Source organism: Larus michahellis, chromosome 2, assembly GCF_964199755.1.
Source record: "Larus michahellis chromosome 2, bLarMic1.1, whole genome shotgun sequence".
Taxonomy (NCBI): domain Eukaryota; kingdom Metazoa; phylum Chordata; class Aves; order Charadriiformes; family Laridae; genus Larus; species Larus michahellis.
Window position 1 is genome coordinate 80,246,424 of NC_133897.1, and position 15,429 is coordinate 80,261,852.

Here is a 15,429-nt window from a genome sequence, read left to right on the forward strand (position 1 = left end):
TTTTTTTTTCTTTTTGCTTGCTTTTAACTTTGCATATTACTGGGAAATGCTTGTTATTTCTTCCCCACTCTTACAATCTGCTGATACTGTCAAACATTTTGATTTTTTGGGGCAAGGGGAGTACGTGAGCAATCAAAAGGATAGATCTAAAGGACACAAAATACATGCTGGCAGTAGAGGAAGCTGTCTCCATGTAGCAAAGCTTAAACCATGAAGTGAATGTACTGTCCCATTGAGACTACAGATTTACTTTTTTTTTTGTAAATAAAATTATACACTGAAATTTTAGTAGTTTAAATGGCAGAACTTGAAACGTATTTTATTTTACTACTAAAAATAATCTCATTTTACATCTATTTAAAAATAGTGGATTTTTTAGGAATACCCTAGAGTTGATTAAGATTTTGAATTCAATTGAATACATTTAAGAGACACACAAGATTAAAAAACCCTAAAATATGCAGCTTTCATATAGTACTTACAGAAAAGCTTGCAACAAAAAAATCTTTCTGCTCCGTTGTTCTAAAAGTTTCCAGTGACTCTAGACTACACAACACTGTCAATGATCTAGACTCAACTTTAGAGATTCAAAAATATTTAATTCTAGCTGCTATCATCACCTGCTCCGCTTCCCCACTCCCCTGGTCACTGTTACTTGTGTCTCATGTTCCAATATTTCCTCCAGAAAGGGCCAGTAGTGCTTGCTTTGCACTGGTATTTCATGTGTTTTGATGTTGAAGTCTTATGTATACTGTGGCTTCAAATTTTAAACCCCTGTACCATTGCAAAACATATAGTAAATGTTCTTTTTTCTTGCCATTGACAGTTAGAGCATCTAAGGGAACCTATTTAAGGAATTACCAGATAATTACATGCATTTCGTTAATTCTCAGATTAATCTCATCACACTTAAATATACAGTTACCAGAAAGGATTCTTATTCTATTTAACTAGAAGAGATGAGCACAGAACAGCTACCATACTGAAGTGTTAAACTATTCTAAATAGATTATCTAACGTTTACTTTATTCCCATGCACAACTAAAAATGTTGTAGCTACTTTTAATAAGGAAATATTAATGAGATTTTTAATCATTGCCTGGAAACAATTTAACATGGCATTTTGAAATATTTACACGGAGGACAATGCATAGCAGAAACACTGCATGGGTTCTTGCTTGTAAGAAATGCTACTGAAGACTACAAATAAAACTGTTTCCTCTTTTGAAAATCTGTTACTTAAGAGTCTTGCGATAATTAGCAAGCATGGAAAAAAAAATTCACTCAGTTTGCATTTATCCATAAAAACTGAAGGAATAACTACAGTCCACCACACTTGCTACATGAAAGTAACTTGTTTGATGCACAGAATTTTACTGCAGCGATACAAAAGCGCAACTGAGGATACGATGAATAAAGTATGTATTATCTCTCTAGTATTCAGCAATGCTGATCTGCAAATACTTCTGTGCAACAAAGTTAGAAAAATGCTCTGTAGTAAAGTATCTAATAATTTTAGCACTTCCTTGCATTTGAGTTACTAATTCACGTTTGCAATTCTAAGTTGTAAGCTACTAATTTGTTAGTTTTTGAAAATTGTAAAGAATTCAAATCAAGTAATTCTTCTGACGGAAATGACTATGTGTTAAAATTGGATTCTTGTAAAATCTTTTCAAAGACCAGAACAGTTGCAGATCAGGAGTGCCCTGAACTAGAATGATATAAATAATAAAAAAAAAGTTAGAAAAACAACACAAATCAGAAAAAAATCAGAAATCCCATTAAGGAAAATAGGAATAAGACATGTCTGAAGGCGTAGAAAGCCAAAAAACTCATGTCAGACAAACCCATGTCAGACGGCAAGAATTAGTTTTTAGTAAACTGTCAAGATGCTGAAAATTCTTAGAAGCCATTAGGACTTTACCCATTCAACCTTAAAAGTAGATTACTCTGCTGCATGTTTCTCTGTATACAGTGGAAGATTCTGGACATATTATATTTGAGAAGTCGATACTTGGCAGCATGTCACAACAGCCACACACTTCTACTACAACACGGCATTGTTACAGTTGTACCTCATCTCCTAGTCTTACTAATGCCATCATTATAATTGCCACCATACAAACCCTGATGCACTTAAGTCAGTCACAAATTTAGCTTTTATTTGAAGAAGTTTGGTTATAGTTTTTTATAGAAGCATAAGTATTTGTAAATAGCTACAACATAATTTCAATCAAATTCTAAAAGCTCTTTGTTTTAGAAGCTATACTGAAATGCAATTTTCTACCAAAATACGTAAGGATTTTTAACTCAATGTGTTTACTAATGAAATCAACACTGGAAACCCCTATTTGTTGATGATATGACATTCTCTTAAATAAAAAAAAGCTCTTAAATAAAAAAAAAAGCAACCTCTAACCCCTTTCTCTGTAACCATTGTCAAGCACCGACTTTTAAAATAAATGACATGATCTTGCTGTCCCCCTCTCCTTATGTACCTTAGTGAAGTTAACCCTTCAAAAGCATTGATAAAGCCAGCTAAAGTTTAACTTTGTACTTGACTGAACTGATAACACGTATAACTCATTATAGTGGTTGATGAAAGGAGCTCCTTAAGAACGAGCCACAGAAGAGTTTTGCCGCAGACAGCCTAGCAAAGAAAAGAACCAAATTGATTCTCCTCTGTGTCAGGAAAGCAGAGACTAGAAATTTAGAGCTCTGAGGTTATTTAATCTTCCACAAGAAAACCTGGTTTGTCTTTGGGGAGAAAACTGTTCCTTCCGAATTTAAGTGGCTCTCTTGCTTTTTTGTTTTTATAAAGAACTCAAATCACTCAAATTACGGGAGGAAAAAAAAAAAAAAGACTTATACTTACTTAAGAGCTGAATCTTTCAAGCAAGCATCTAAGCATTAGAACAAGACTTTCAGATAAGCAATTTTTAAATGTTTTACTTTTCATGCAGCTTATCTAATACACCTTAAGAGAGATGTGCATATCAGGAGTGGGTAGCTTGTCTGCTCAGCTTAGAAATTCAAAAGTGAATCCTATTCATCCACATTTGTTAATGACTTCATAAGTTATTGAACCATAGATCGAGAAGCTAGCTATAAAGAACAACCGGTGATTTGGGATATTGAACAAGTGGAGATCTACATGAAAAGCAGTCTTCTTGGGCCAAGGCCAAAAAGTTGAAGAAATAAACAGTACTTCTAAAAATTTTCAATACTTACTTTTGTATAAGCAATATTTTTTTCCAATTATATTAGAATTTTACATTCTAAATATGAATTATCTTGGCACAACTTTTGCATACTTCAGTATGAAGTACTGCAGACAACAGTAGAAAGGTAGTTTTACGTTATGAAGCCACTATATAGCATGCTTGCATTTTCTTTTAAAATGAGTTCTCCGCTGAAGTATCAAGGGCCCCTGTGCTTACCTACCTTTTGTCAGGGTTTGTTGTCGTTTGTGTTTTAACTGTCATTTCAAGTTCTTCCTCCTTCTAAGGTAAATGTAAAACTCTATAATGTCCTAAATTATTCCTTTTAAAACATGTATGACATCCCATTACATTTGATGGATTTCTGCATACATTTTGAGTCAATCAGAAGAAATTTAAATTCTCTGACTATAGTTAGCAATGAAGCCACTCTCAGAATATACTTCAAGACCTGTTGTTTCCTAATTCCCACTTCCCTGATATGAGTCCTAAGAAGAAAAGAAGTGATCATATTTACAGTTGGTGTGAAACACTGCAGGATGAAACACAAATAGACCTGAACCAGAAAGTTGTACTGCAGCATGAGCGATGACTATCAAGCTACAAAAATTATGATCAGCGTGAGAGTTCATAACCAAACTAAGAAAGAATTTGTTATCATTCCAGTGGTGGGAAGCCAGCACTTGACTTACTAGCCTCATTAATGCTTTTAAGTTAATGAGACAGGACCAGCTACAGAGAAGACCTGAACTACAGCAGACTTGACTTCAAGTTCAACCCTTGGAAACTATGGACCTGGATAGAAATTAAGGAGGTTTACAACTGCTTAACAGGGCTTAAGACAGGAAATGGGAAGACAAAAATCAGACCCACTTCCCGGATGAACAAATTGAACACACAATATCAGCAAGCGATTGTCGTACTACAAATGCCTTTTGTGGTTTTTGTTTGTGGGTTGTTTTTTTGTAAGATGCTCCTCTGATTTTGATTGCACACAAGTAATAGTACTTATTAAAAACAGCAACAAAAAGACTCTATAAAAAGCAGAAAATGTGAACCTAAGTCTAGATAAAAAGCACTTGATCATTTTTCAGGATTTAATTTGAACTTGTCTCTTCCCTTCAAATCCTGACAGGGACAGCATTTTATTCTGCTAATCAGAGATACATAGTCTAGCCAGAAGTTAAAGCTAATGCAGGGAGATCCGAGAATGACTGAAATGGCATTTGAATCTGAGAATTCATTGTATTATCATTGAAAACACAGCACTGTGTTTCTGAAATTATCAAATTCTCAAAACAGTAGATGCCAAAGGCAGGTTAGCAATACTAAATATTTTGAATTATGGAGAGTAAGGTTTTCAGATCACAAGCGTACTTGTACAGATGGTCAATTTAAGGAACTGAATCTTCTGCAACATCTTAGATTGAATGTCAGGTGACCCATTTACACCAAGCGCTGTGGGTATTTGAGTTCAAGTTAGGTGTACTCTTATTTCACGGGAATGGAACAGGTTTTCCATTCTCTGGTTGTTTTATGAAAATGAATATATGGAGGAGATTTACTAAGCCTAGCAAATCCTGCAGTACTGACTTAATCTTAGCGCCAACTGTTCTAACACTTTATACGTGAATTTAGATTCAAAACTTATCAGTCTAAGAGAACAAACCTCAAACCAGGACACATCTAGTACATTGCAAGCTCAAAGGATGCATATATCTTTTGAAATGCTGCATAGATTACAAATGTATTATCCAGTTTGTCATAGAGCTCTCTATATTTATGTTAATATCATGAAGATAAGGAAGAACATTGATGTTTTCTAAATCACAGTTAGTTTTGTCATGCTCATCCACATCCTGACTGGCTTTTGTGACTTGGATCTTTTCAGTCAAGCTGATAAAAGTATAGAAAACACTCACTTAGTTTCCTTCAATCAGATTTTTGAAGTGACAATTTCACATCAACTCTTCAAAACATGTTTGGCTTCTAGGCAAAATTTTGATTCTAACGCCAGATGGAATGAACTGGGCTAACAGATCTGAAATACTGAAATCCATTTCAAACAGGAGTCTTTCTAGTTATTTCCAGGAATTTCTGGATTGGTAAAATAAAATAAAAAAAAAGTCATCTAAGTCTAACACCACCCATAACGGCCCAAAAAAAAAAAAAAGATGGCTTTGGATGGTATACATTTTTTGATTTGATGCTTTCTAACATTGCCATGGCATAAAGGTATTTGTAACTGGATGTGGACTTCAGTTTTGAAGTCCTTCTGACTCAGAATCAGTTTCTTTTAGTGACTGATATGTATTTATTTCCTACCCTTCATTTGACATTTGACTAGGGAATTGATATGGAAATCACGGGTTCTGTCCAAACAGTAAAAAACCAAAGATAACAGCATGAGAAAGGCATTTACAAAAAGAAACTATTCAAACCTCACTCTGAGAACTATCAAAAGAAAAATATGACGATCAGATCATGGCCTCAAGCTTTTGCAACAGATTAAAATTTTATCTCCTAAGCATCAAAAGTCTTTGCTGAGAAGAAAGAATATGAGAAAAAATAAGCAGGATGAACTTCTACTTATGTTTCAAAGCACATTTGCAGCTAAGAACTACTTCAAAAGTAGAAGTTATAAGCCAGAGTTTGTTCAAAGAAGGAAACGTCTACTGACATAGTTTTTTTATGTACAAATTAAATACTTATCAGTTTTCTGAAGTTTATTGCGTAGGTAGATGGCTTTAAACAGAATTGAGGCAAAAGATTTTAAGCAATTATAATTAAACCAGAATTTTAAGTAGAAATAGGATATTTTGGAAAACTTCAAGTCTTTGCAAATATCCAGAAATAGTATCATATCTTGTTTTCTTCAAGTCACCTTTTAACAATTTATAGAAAAAACCTCTCTAAAGAAACACAGAAATGTAATGTAAATATCCTGCCATATAATTTGCTTGTTATTACATATGACAGTGGTCAATTAATATACTGTAATCTTCAAAAACCTCTATGTATTTTAGGATGTACTCATTTAGGATATATTAATTTCATACTGGAAGCAATCAATATTTTGTCATTAATGTTCAGTCAGAAGATTAATTGTTCTACTGGATGTCAATTCTGACTGATCTTTACTTTCTATAAGCATCTCTAATCCAATTCAGTTACTGAAGACAGCTCCAAGCAAAGATCAGACTAGCTCTCTCAATAATACTATGCCAAGAAATATTGCCTAGGAACAGGAGAAATCTACAAAGATGATGAAAAAATTAAAGTACTCGGAATTTGCTTGTTTCTTTCTTGTATTCCAGGACAAAATTCAGAAATTAGAAGATTAGCTGTGTATTTACAACTTCTCCCTTCTTGAAACTGACGACGTATTGAAAAAGAAAGTAGTTAGATAGTAATAATAATTTGTGAGTTTCCATATAAATGAAGTAACAGTAAGTACCTATAGTTTCACACCAGAGCATCAAAACACCTGAATCTGTTACATGTTCATGAATTTAATCCAGTCCTTCACCACAGAAACACTGGCCAGGTAAGAAAAACGAGATTTTTCCTAATACTTTTGTTTCTTCTCTCTGGGTCATTACTGGTTGCCATTTCAGACTGACAGAGAGGAAATTCCAGAATCAAGATCCTCTATAGAACTATGTTTCACCAGCCTTTTATTTGCTTAAGAACATGACAGCATTTCTGCTATGATGAAGTGTGGTTGTTCAGAGCAGAGACACAGCAGCTTGCATCATTTCAGATTTCATACAGCTAAACTACATGAACAAAGGTCACAGCATGGACAACCTTCACGTGCTCATGATATCAAACAGTATTAACTGACAAGAAGGAAAGAGAGTTCTGCAGCAGTTTCTAGAGAGCTTTTATCGGTTTCTCTATAGAGGCTCTGAAAAACTTAATATCTGACCTTAGAAAAAAGCCTGGATTAGAGATTATTTAAAAAATTTCAAATGTAAGAGAAAAGCAGTCTCTGCCTCTGGCAAGATAATCAGAAATCCTGAAATTAAACACAGGCTCCTAAGTTCAGACCAACTGCAAGCGCCAAACACCCCCTGTCACTTCTTCGAAGCAATCTTACACAATCAAGAAATCAAATGGGAGAGAAGAAAAGCACTACAATTAAGATTTGTAGCAAAGAATATTTATGGAACTGAGAAAATCCCATGTTTACTCTTTGCATTTGGTAATGCTCGTTTGATCTACACCTAACCTATATTTAAGAGATGACTTGCTACAGATCTTCCTATCAGAAAGCTATCACCCATGTAGTAGCCCACAGACTACTACACAGAATGTTCTAGCATTTTGCAGATAAACAGGAGTCAGTAGACAATATTAAGATATTGTTCTGTTGTCAAAAACTGGCATAATTTTCAAGTATACTGCTTGTTTCTACCCTGGTGACATCTGGAACCATACAGAAATACACCTGCATGAAAATTTACAGTAATTACAGTAGAAGTGTCTGAAACATGATTATATCATCAAATGACTAGTTAAACCACCAGGTTGAAGTCTTGACGTCTTCAGGAATGTTCGTTTAAATATACTGTAGCTAGAAACAACAAGTCAAATGGTAAAGTTAGCATTCTGCAATTCCTGAATCATACAAAAAAAACCCTTACCTGCTACTCTTTCGTCTGTTTCCCTATTGCCATCATCAGAGTATCTTGCAAAATCTAAGGAATCAAGAGTACTGATGCTTCCAGCACGATCTTAAGGGGAGGAGAAAAAAAAAAAGTAATCAGAAACAATTCTGAAGAGTTGACTGGCTTTTGATAGAGAAAAATCAAAACATTGTCTCATTTCAGAAACTATAAATCAAAAGCTAAGTATGTGTTCTGCAAGGCTGAAATTTTACTGCATTTTCTAAAAGTCTGTCTCTGGATAAAGAGTATGTCAGTAAATTTGAAGAAAATATAGCTTTACAGCAAGTTCAGTGAACCAACACTGTAAGAAATTCACCCCTCCCCCATAAAAGGCTGCATTTCTACCCTGCCCACAGCAGATGAGGAGCACTGCAGTGTAGTGCTTGCCCTTTTCCATATGGGCCAGGAACCTGTGCTTGGACATGCAGGTGAGCACGCACAAGAAACCAAACAGATAAAAACTGTTCTGTAACAAGTTTCAAGCAGTTTAAATTTTACAGAAACCCGTAACTGCCTCAAATATGCTACTTCCTTTTCCATTTTTTAGTATTTTTAAGGTCTGTTAAGATGACCAAATACTTTTCTACATATCTCCTGATCTAATCATTAACTTCAGTACATACCCACTTAATACAACATTTACTAAGGAATGCACTACCTAGCAAAATTAAAGCAAAGCAAGTACAGTTCATGCTCTTGCAGCTATAATATTCACACTCTACAATTAAATTGCTAATAAGAATTAAAAAAAAAAAGTCAAGAAATTCAGTAAACAGCATAAGGTTATGAGGTTTTGATCTGACCTTGACAATCTGGGGTGGGGGGGTGGAGGGAAGCGTGGAGGAGAATCAAACAAAAAGCAATTTTGATAATTTCAAGTATATTGAAACACTGTTCATCTTTTATTAGAAAAACGTGCAAAGAAATTACTCGGTGACAGAACCCAAAATAAATAGAACACGTTCCTAACACAATTGAACATGCAGAAATTATATGAAGTAACTTAGTATCTTTCCCCTCCTTTTGAAATTAATGTCTATGCATTACTTCAGAAATAATTTTAATTAGAGCTGTTGTCACATGAACAAAGAACAAATTCCATAAGGCTGCCAAAAAACCCCATAACTGTCAGTAGAAACAGAAGCAATTTCATCACTTGCCAGTCAAATTCTGTCATGACTAACATTAAAGAAAGTATTTAAATCCCCCCTCCCAATTCTGCATTGTGTCAAAAAAACCCAAAAAACCATACCAACAAACAACCCGAGAATCTATTAATGAGTTCCTTTTTTATATGTTTGAGCCTAAATTGTCCCGTAAGGTCATGCGAGACCCTCTCTTCATACAGGCCAGCACTACACTGATATATCTGGATTGAGACTGATTAAAGCATCTACACTCACTTGAAAAGCTATAGAGAATACCAAATTTGCCAATTCTAGCCAACGTACGCAGTACCAAAACTAAAGTTCCTGGTAACCCTAAATTGTCTGTTTTATGGACATAAAGTATATGATAGCACACAGTTTTTATTTAACCACAATTTTTTTTTGCCATGACTATGCTTTGTCATCCAGGCAATGAAACAGACTGTTGCTCCTCAATGAGTGTTTATTCAGTATTTAGTTTTATTTCAGCATTCAAAACTCACTGTTCGTTTGCAGGTCCTGGTCTTATCTACTGCATTTTTTTCCCAGACACTAATCTGATTTAATAATTCTCTCTAGGCTGTTCTATAGTGCTTAGCAGCATAGTACAAACCCTTCTTTTTACAATGTCTTTGCAAAATGGACCTCTGTGAAAATGAACCAGATCTTACATATGGGGAACCACAGTTAAAGTGGTTAAGTTCAAAAGTAAACACTGATTTTGCATGCACAGCATGAAAGTCTTCAGAGCTGATTTTTCAAAACACGTAACACCTTGTTCAGTAAGTACTGCTCCAATTTATTTCATTTTATTCATTTAAGATCATTTTTTGAAATCAAATTAAAGACTCGAGTTAAAGAAGCAGACAACATTCAAAGAGAGATCTCAATGAAAAGCTGATGTTTAAGAAAAGCAACCCAGTCTCATATATAGCATTGCTACGGCAAAAGCAGAAATACAACTGTGTTTCCTCTTGCAGTCTTGCCACGTTCACAGCTCAATTTTCTATTTCCCTTATGAAGTAGGTAACATCAGTGAAACAATGCTCAAATTTTCAGGTAAAGTCACCCACATCATAATTACTGAACCATTCAAAGCCTTAAGCAACAAAACGTTTTTCATATGACTGGCGTCATGCTTTAGAGGTAAAGGCTCTCCCACCACAACTGTTAAAACAAATCCAGCCATAAACCACAAACTTATTTGCAGAAACAGACAGAAACTTCCTCAAAAAAACCAGCTGTCTAGAAAAAAGCATGGAGTAATCAGTTTATATCAGGATGTACACAATGGAAGCCATTTAAGATCATACCAGCAGCGGTAAACCCAACAGTTCACAATTCCCAACCAGTGAATATCAATTAGTTTTACAACCTTAAAGGTCCTTACAGAAACTAAATAAACCCAAGGGGTTTTATGATTTTAACACTCAGAAACTGGCTTAAGCACCACATCTACATGCACAGCAGTAATTTGTAGGGTTGAAACTTGTATGTTCACCGTTTAGGCTTCTCCTTATCATTGCAGTGTTCATGATAACAGCAAACATCTGACACTCTCTTTACATACAGGTTGGCATTATAAAGAGACACAAATCATAGAATACCAGGTTGGAAGGGACCTCAAGGATCATGTGGTCCAACCTTTCTTGGCACAAGCACGGTCTAGACAAGACTCAGCACCCTGTCCACATGAATCTTAGAAGTGTCCAGTGGGGAATCCACCACTTCCCTGGGGAGATTATTCCAATGGCTGATTGTTCTCATTGTGAAAAATTGTCCTCTTGTGTCCAATCAGAATCTCCCCTGGAGTAACTTGTACCCATTACCTCTCATCATTTCCGTGTGACTCCTTGTAAAAAGGGAGTCTTCATCTTCTTTGTAGCCACCCTTTAAATAGTGGAACATGGTGACAAGGTCTCCCCTAAGCCTTCTTTTCTCAAGGCTGAACAAACCCCATTCTCTCTCAGCCTTTCCTCATAGGGCAGGCTTCCCAGTCCTTTGATCACCTTTGCAACCCTTCTCTGGACCCTCTCCAGCCTGCCCACATCTTTTTTGCATAACAGGGACCAAAACTGAACACAGGACTGAGTAGAGCGGGATAATGACTTCTTTATCTCTGATGGTAATGTTCTTGTAGATGCAACCCAGCAACTTGTTGGCTTGCTTTGCCGCAGCAGTACACATTGAGCTTGTTGTCCACCAGGATCCTCAGTGTGCCTTTCCACAGAGCTGCCCCCCAGCTGGGTACATCCCAGCCTGTGCTGCACTCCTGGATTATGTTTTCACAGGTATAAGACCTTATACTTGTCGTTCTTGAACTGTTACATATTTTTATTTAACCGGCAATTAGGTCCAGCTACGCCACCCTCAGTAGGCCAGAGGCTTTATTTCAGTTTTGGAATAAATCTACTGCGTATTTACAGGAGGTGCTGACACAGCAGTAACAGCTCAAAGATTTGATAGACAGACAACATGTATGCCAGCACAGGAGGATGACTCCAGATGATCCGCCTTTTCTCACAGAATAGGGAACAGCTGAAGTAGTTCAGACTCTAAATGCTCGACAGTGAGCGCTGCCCAGGCAGCCACTCCCCACCTCTTTGCAGGAAGCTGCATCAACCCTTCTGCAGCCTGGGCCTGCATTAAGAGCTGTGGGCTGATTATTTCCTAGTCCAGGTGGAAGACAGCAAACGAAGGCACAGCAGAGGACTCTCTTGGAGCAGTGCCCACTCACACATACAGCATTAAGAGCAGAATTCACCTACACAGAGGTTCTGCCTACAATATGGCTGTCAACATCAAGTCCATTTGCCTTGGACTTCCTACTCACTCTGTGCAATCAGTGTATTCAAGGCTGGCTTGACACATCCTACAGGAAAGGCTTTTATTGGGCAAGATCAAATATCAAATCAAATATCTGGATTATGACTGATTAAACCAAACTAAGATGTGCTAAGGAGCATCAGCCTCACGGTCTGTTTCCTGCTACCATTCTTTCCCTCTCCCAGTAATGCTGATCCTCCTCCCTAACACAAAAGTACCTGCCCCAATTACCACCATCTCTCAAGCATGCTGTCATTACTCAACCAAGCCAATTTGGGTGCTGGAAGTTATTATGTCCACACTGTTCAATGTGAAGGTAAGTTTTAAAATGGAAACCATCTTTATATATTGCTTTGATGGAACCTGAATCTACACAGAGAACTGTGTACAGATATCCAAATAAATGACGAAGGAAATGAAACAGTAACAGAGACAACTGTATACGCACTTAGGCTGAACAGTATCTTCTCAATTCAGTGTCCCATTAGATGACACATATCGCAGAACTCAATCAAGTCAGGAGATTATAGCTTCCATAATGCAACTCAAACTAAATGGTTAGCTTGAATAATATAACAAGACTTCTACCACTACTTGGCTATAGGATACTACTTTTAAAATATGTGGAAGTGGTTCCTGCTGTTAAGGTAAGACGCCACCAGTGCTGAAGCACTTCAGATGAGACATATCCTGGCCAAACTGGCTCCACAGGCATCAATGAATCACCAGTTCTAAGGTTATACTCTGCCAAGTCCCAGCTACAGGGAAAGCCCAGTCACAGACCCCGTTGCACTGCCACGGCTCCCATTGAAGCAGGTGTTTCAAGTAGGAGGAGAGGAAGCGATGCGGGACCTGTCCCCTCTGCCTTCAGTGCTGGTATGGCTACTTGTTTCTGCTACCCACCTGGAAAGACAGGCTTCCAGCACAGCCAGGCTGGGTGAGGTCCAAGCAGCAGCTCCACCTCCTTGCAGTCATACTGCAAAGCTTGTACTGCTGCGTGGCCCTTGCCTGCTTTGGCTATACCGCAGTCTCTGCCCCGAGGCACAGCTGCAGTGGAGCCAAGGCTGAGGGGAGGGAGAGTGGGCAGCCAAGGGACCTGCTACTTCTATCAAATGCCAGAGCAGCACTATTGACCTGGAGCTTCCCCAACTGGAACAAGGCGAGGTGAATTTTAGAGCATTGTACAACATATTGAAGCTTCTCAAGGAACACAGCTAAGTTGCACACAAGAACTTTGACAGCGAGTTTAAACAGCAAAGAGGGATTCCTGATAGAGCCTACTCAGGTATCAGCCATGGGATCACCTGAGAAAACAAGGTGAGAAGAGAAAGCCAAATGAGACAGTTAACTGAAAATATCGCCCAGGAAGGCAAGGGCTGGGAAGCCCGCCAGATGTATCATCAACCCAGTCACGGCACACACGTGCTGCCTGGCACGGCCGTGCTGAAGGCTGCCCGAAGCTGAACAGTGGCAGGCCTGCCCCATCGCTTCACCTACCTAAAATGTCACCGTGGGGGTAACCATATCTGTTGTCTCACCCCTTAGCCCTGTCTTCACAGGCAGTCATCATTGGAGGTTCATCTCCTAAAACTAATGCCATCACCCAGAAAATTACGAATAATATCTTACAACCTCAAATTTTATGCTTCTGTAAAGGATGTACCTGCTTAGCAACAGATCAGGGGGTGAAACCGGTACCTCTCTGCTGACAATGCAACAGCCTCATTCACCAGAAAAACCAGCAGGGCTGTTTGAAGGAGAGGAATCAGCAAGGGAAGGGCTGTGCTCAGCCACGTCACTCACCTGAGGAATGTGAAACATCATTTTTCTCAGGTACAAACAGTTGTACTCCGGTACACTGAATGGAAGTATTTCAACTAAAGCATTCAGAAAAGAGAACTACTTTGTGAACTGAACGGGGAAAACAAAAAAAAATTTTTTTTTTAGGAAAACAATGTATATTCATTTTCTTAATAATAGAAATCTTAGGTTTAAGTTATTTGACAAAGAATAATCAAAGCACAATCTTGAAGGGGGAAACCACTGAAAAGGAGAAGTACACTTTGGCCGAATCCTGTTTCTTTTCTAGAAAAAACCCTGATGTGACACAGCAGTGGGAAGCCATTTTGCTGTCATGATACGCACATTCTTACCAGCAGTCTTCTGTGCATGGATTTTATATTTCTTTCTCCAGTATTCTGAATTAAAACACTTCTGTTTCTAACCAGCAATTCCTTTTTGCTAAAAGCTTTCCTAGCCAATAGTGAAAAAATAAGTGCTGTCAGTTCAATGTTTCAGAAATGGTAAAGCAACATAACAAGAACAGTTTTGACAAGGAGGTAATAAACAACTCCAGTAAGGGTATCACTGCAATATGGAACAGGAGAGTGCCACAGGTGCACAGAAAACAAGTGAAATAGGCTTAGGCTTTTCATAGCTCATACTGGTGAAGTGCTAGGAGATGGACTGGAATATTAAAGGTGAGCCGCTAGGAGATGGACTGGAATATTAAAGGTGAGCCTGTGTACAGTTCTAGTCTCTTACCTCTACTACTGGAAAAGGATCAACAAAATCAGAAAGCTAAAATTCATATTTGATACTCAAACCTACAAAGTTTTTCAATCCATTTGTTGAAAAACACAATGGCTTCAATTTCATTCGTGAAGTTAAAAATCAAGTTCATCACCACGTTTTGCTTATTACTTTACACAATCTTTTCAAATATTGCTTCATTCCAGAGGAAAGGAATTTGAATTCCTTTCTTATTCCCAGAACTGTCACCTGTATGACATGCACATTTCTGCTGACAGCTTCTGTTCCCTAGGCATATTCAGGTCTTTCACTGAAAGTTTAGTGTAACTATAAGGAGGAAATCTGATGGTAAAAGAAGTTTATTTTTACCATCTTACCTAAAGGGACACCAAGACGGATCATATTAGCCATAGTTTCACAATACATCAAGCAGAAATAAGTTGCAGTCTTCTACAAAAATACATTATGAAATAATCTTTACATGAGCATGACACTAAGTCAGCTAAAAATATAGACAAACCAAGTGATACTACTTCTTGATAGAAAGGCTCAAGAAAAAAAAGCAAAAAGTTAAACAAATCTTTTAGAAGCTATTTGAATGTACTTTGCAAACATCTAAATTGATTTTTAAAATTACCAGCTGGTAAAGCAGCCATTAAGTTGTCAGATTTTCTCTAAGATCACAGGAAATCATATCATCATGTAATAACAATTAACTAAACGCAGCATGTGAAGACCAAGAACTCCATCTTTTTCCTTGAAATTCAAGGAGAAGTAATAATGATACTGTGCTTGTACAAGATAAATCCACTTTGCATCTCTAACCAAGTGTTCACTTGTACTGAAAAATATCTGTAACCCTGAAACAAGACTGTTGCTGTATTTTAAACTGATGAGCAAAAAGCTGGCTAACCACACTTTAAACTGATCAGGCTACTAGAAATTTGACTAGCATCCATATGGACCAAGATGCAGTGCAAAGTGAAATCCTTCCCAATCAAGACCAGAGCAGCTTTCCACCGGATACTC

At 37.4% G+C, this 15,429-nt stretch overlaps 1 protein-coding gene across 4 annotated transcripts in view; it reads right to left on the reverse strand.

Moving 5' to 3' along the window:
- The window catches only part of RELCH (RAB11 binding and LisH domain, coiled-coil and HEAT repeat containing), an 85,378-nt gene that overhangs the window by 58,641 nt on the left and 11,308 nt on the right, over positions 1-15,429 (reverse strand). For all 4 annotated transcript variants that reach the window (XR_012585630.1, XM_074576117.1, XM_074576116.1 and 1 more), the window contains exon 2: positions 7,871-7,960. Coding sequence is in view for 3 of the 4 variants with exons in the window: in XM_074576117.1 (XP_074432218.1) it covers positions 7,871-7,960 (90 nt within the window). In the remaining variant the exon portion in view is untranslated. The remainder of the gene's footprint in view (positions 1-7,870; positions 7,961-15,429) is intronic.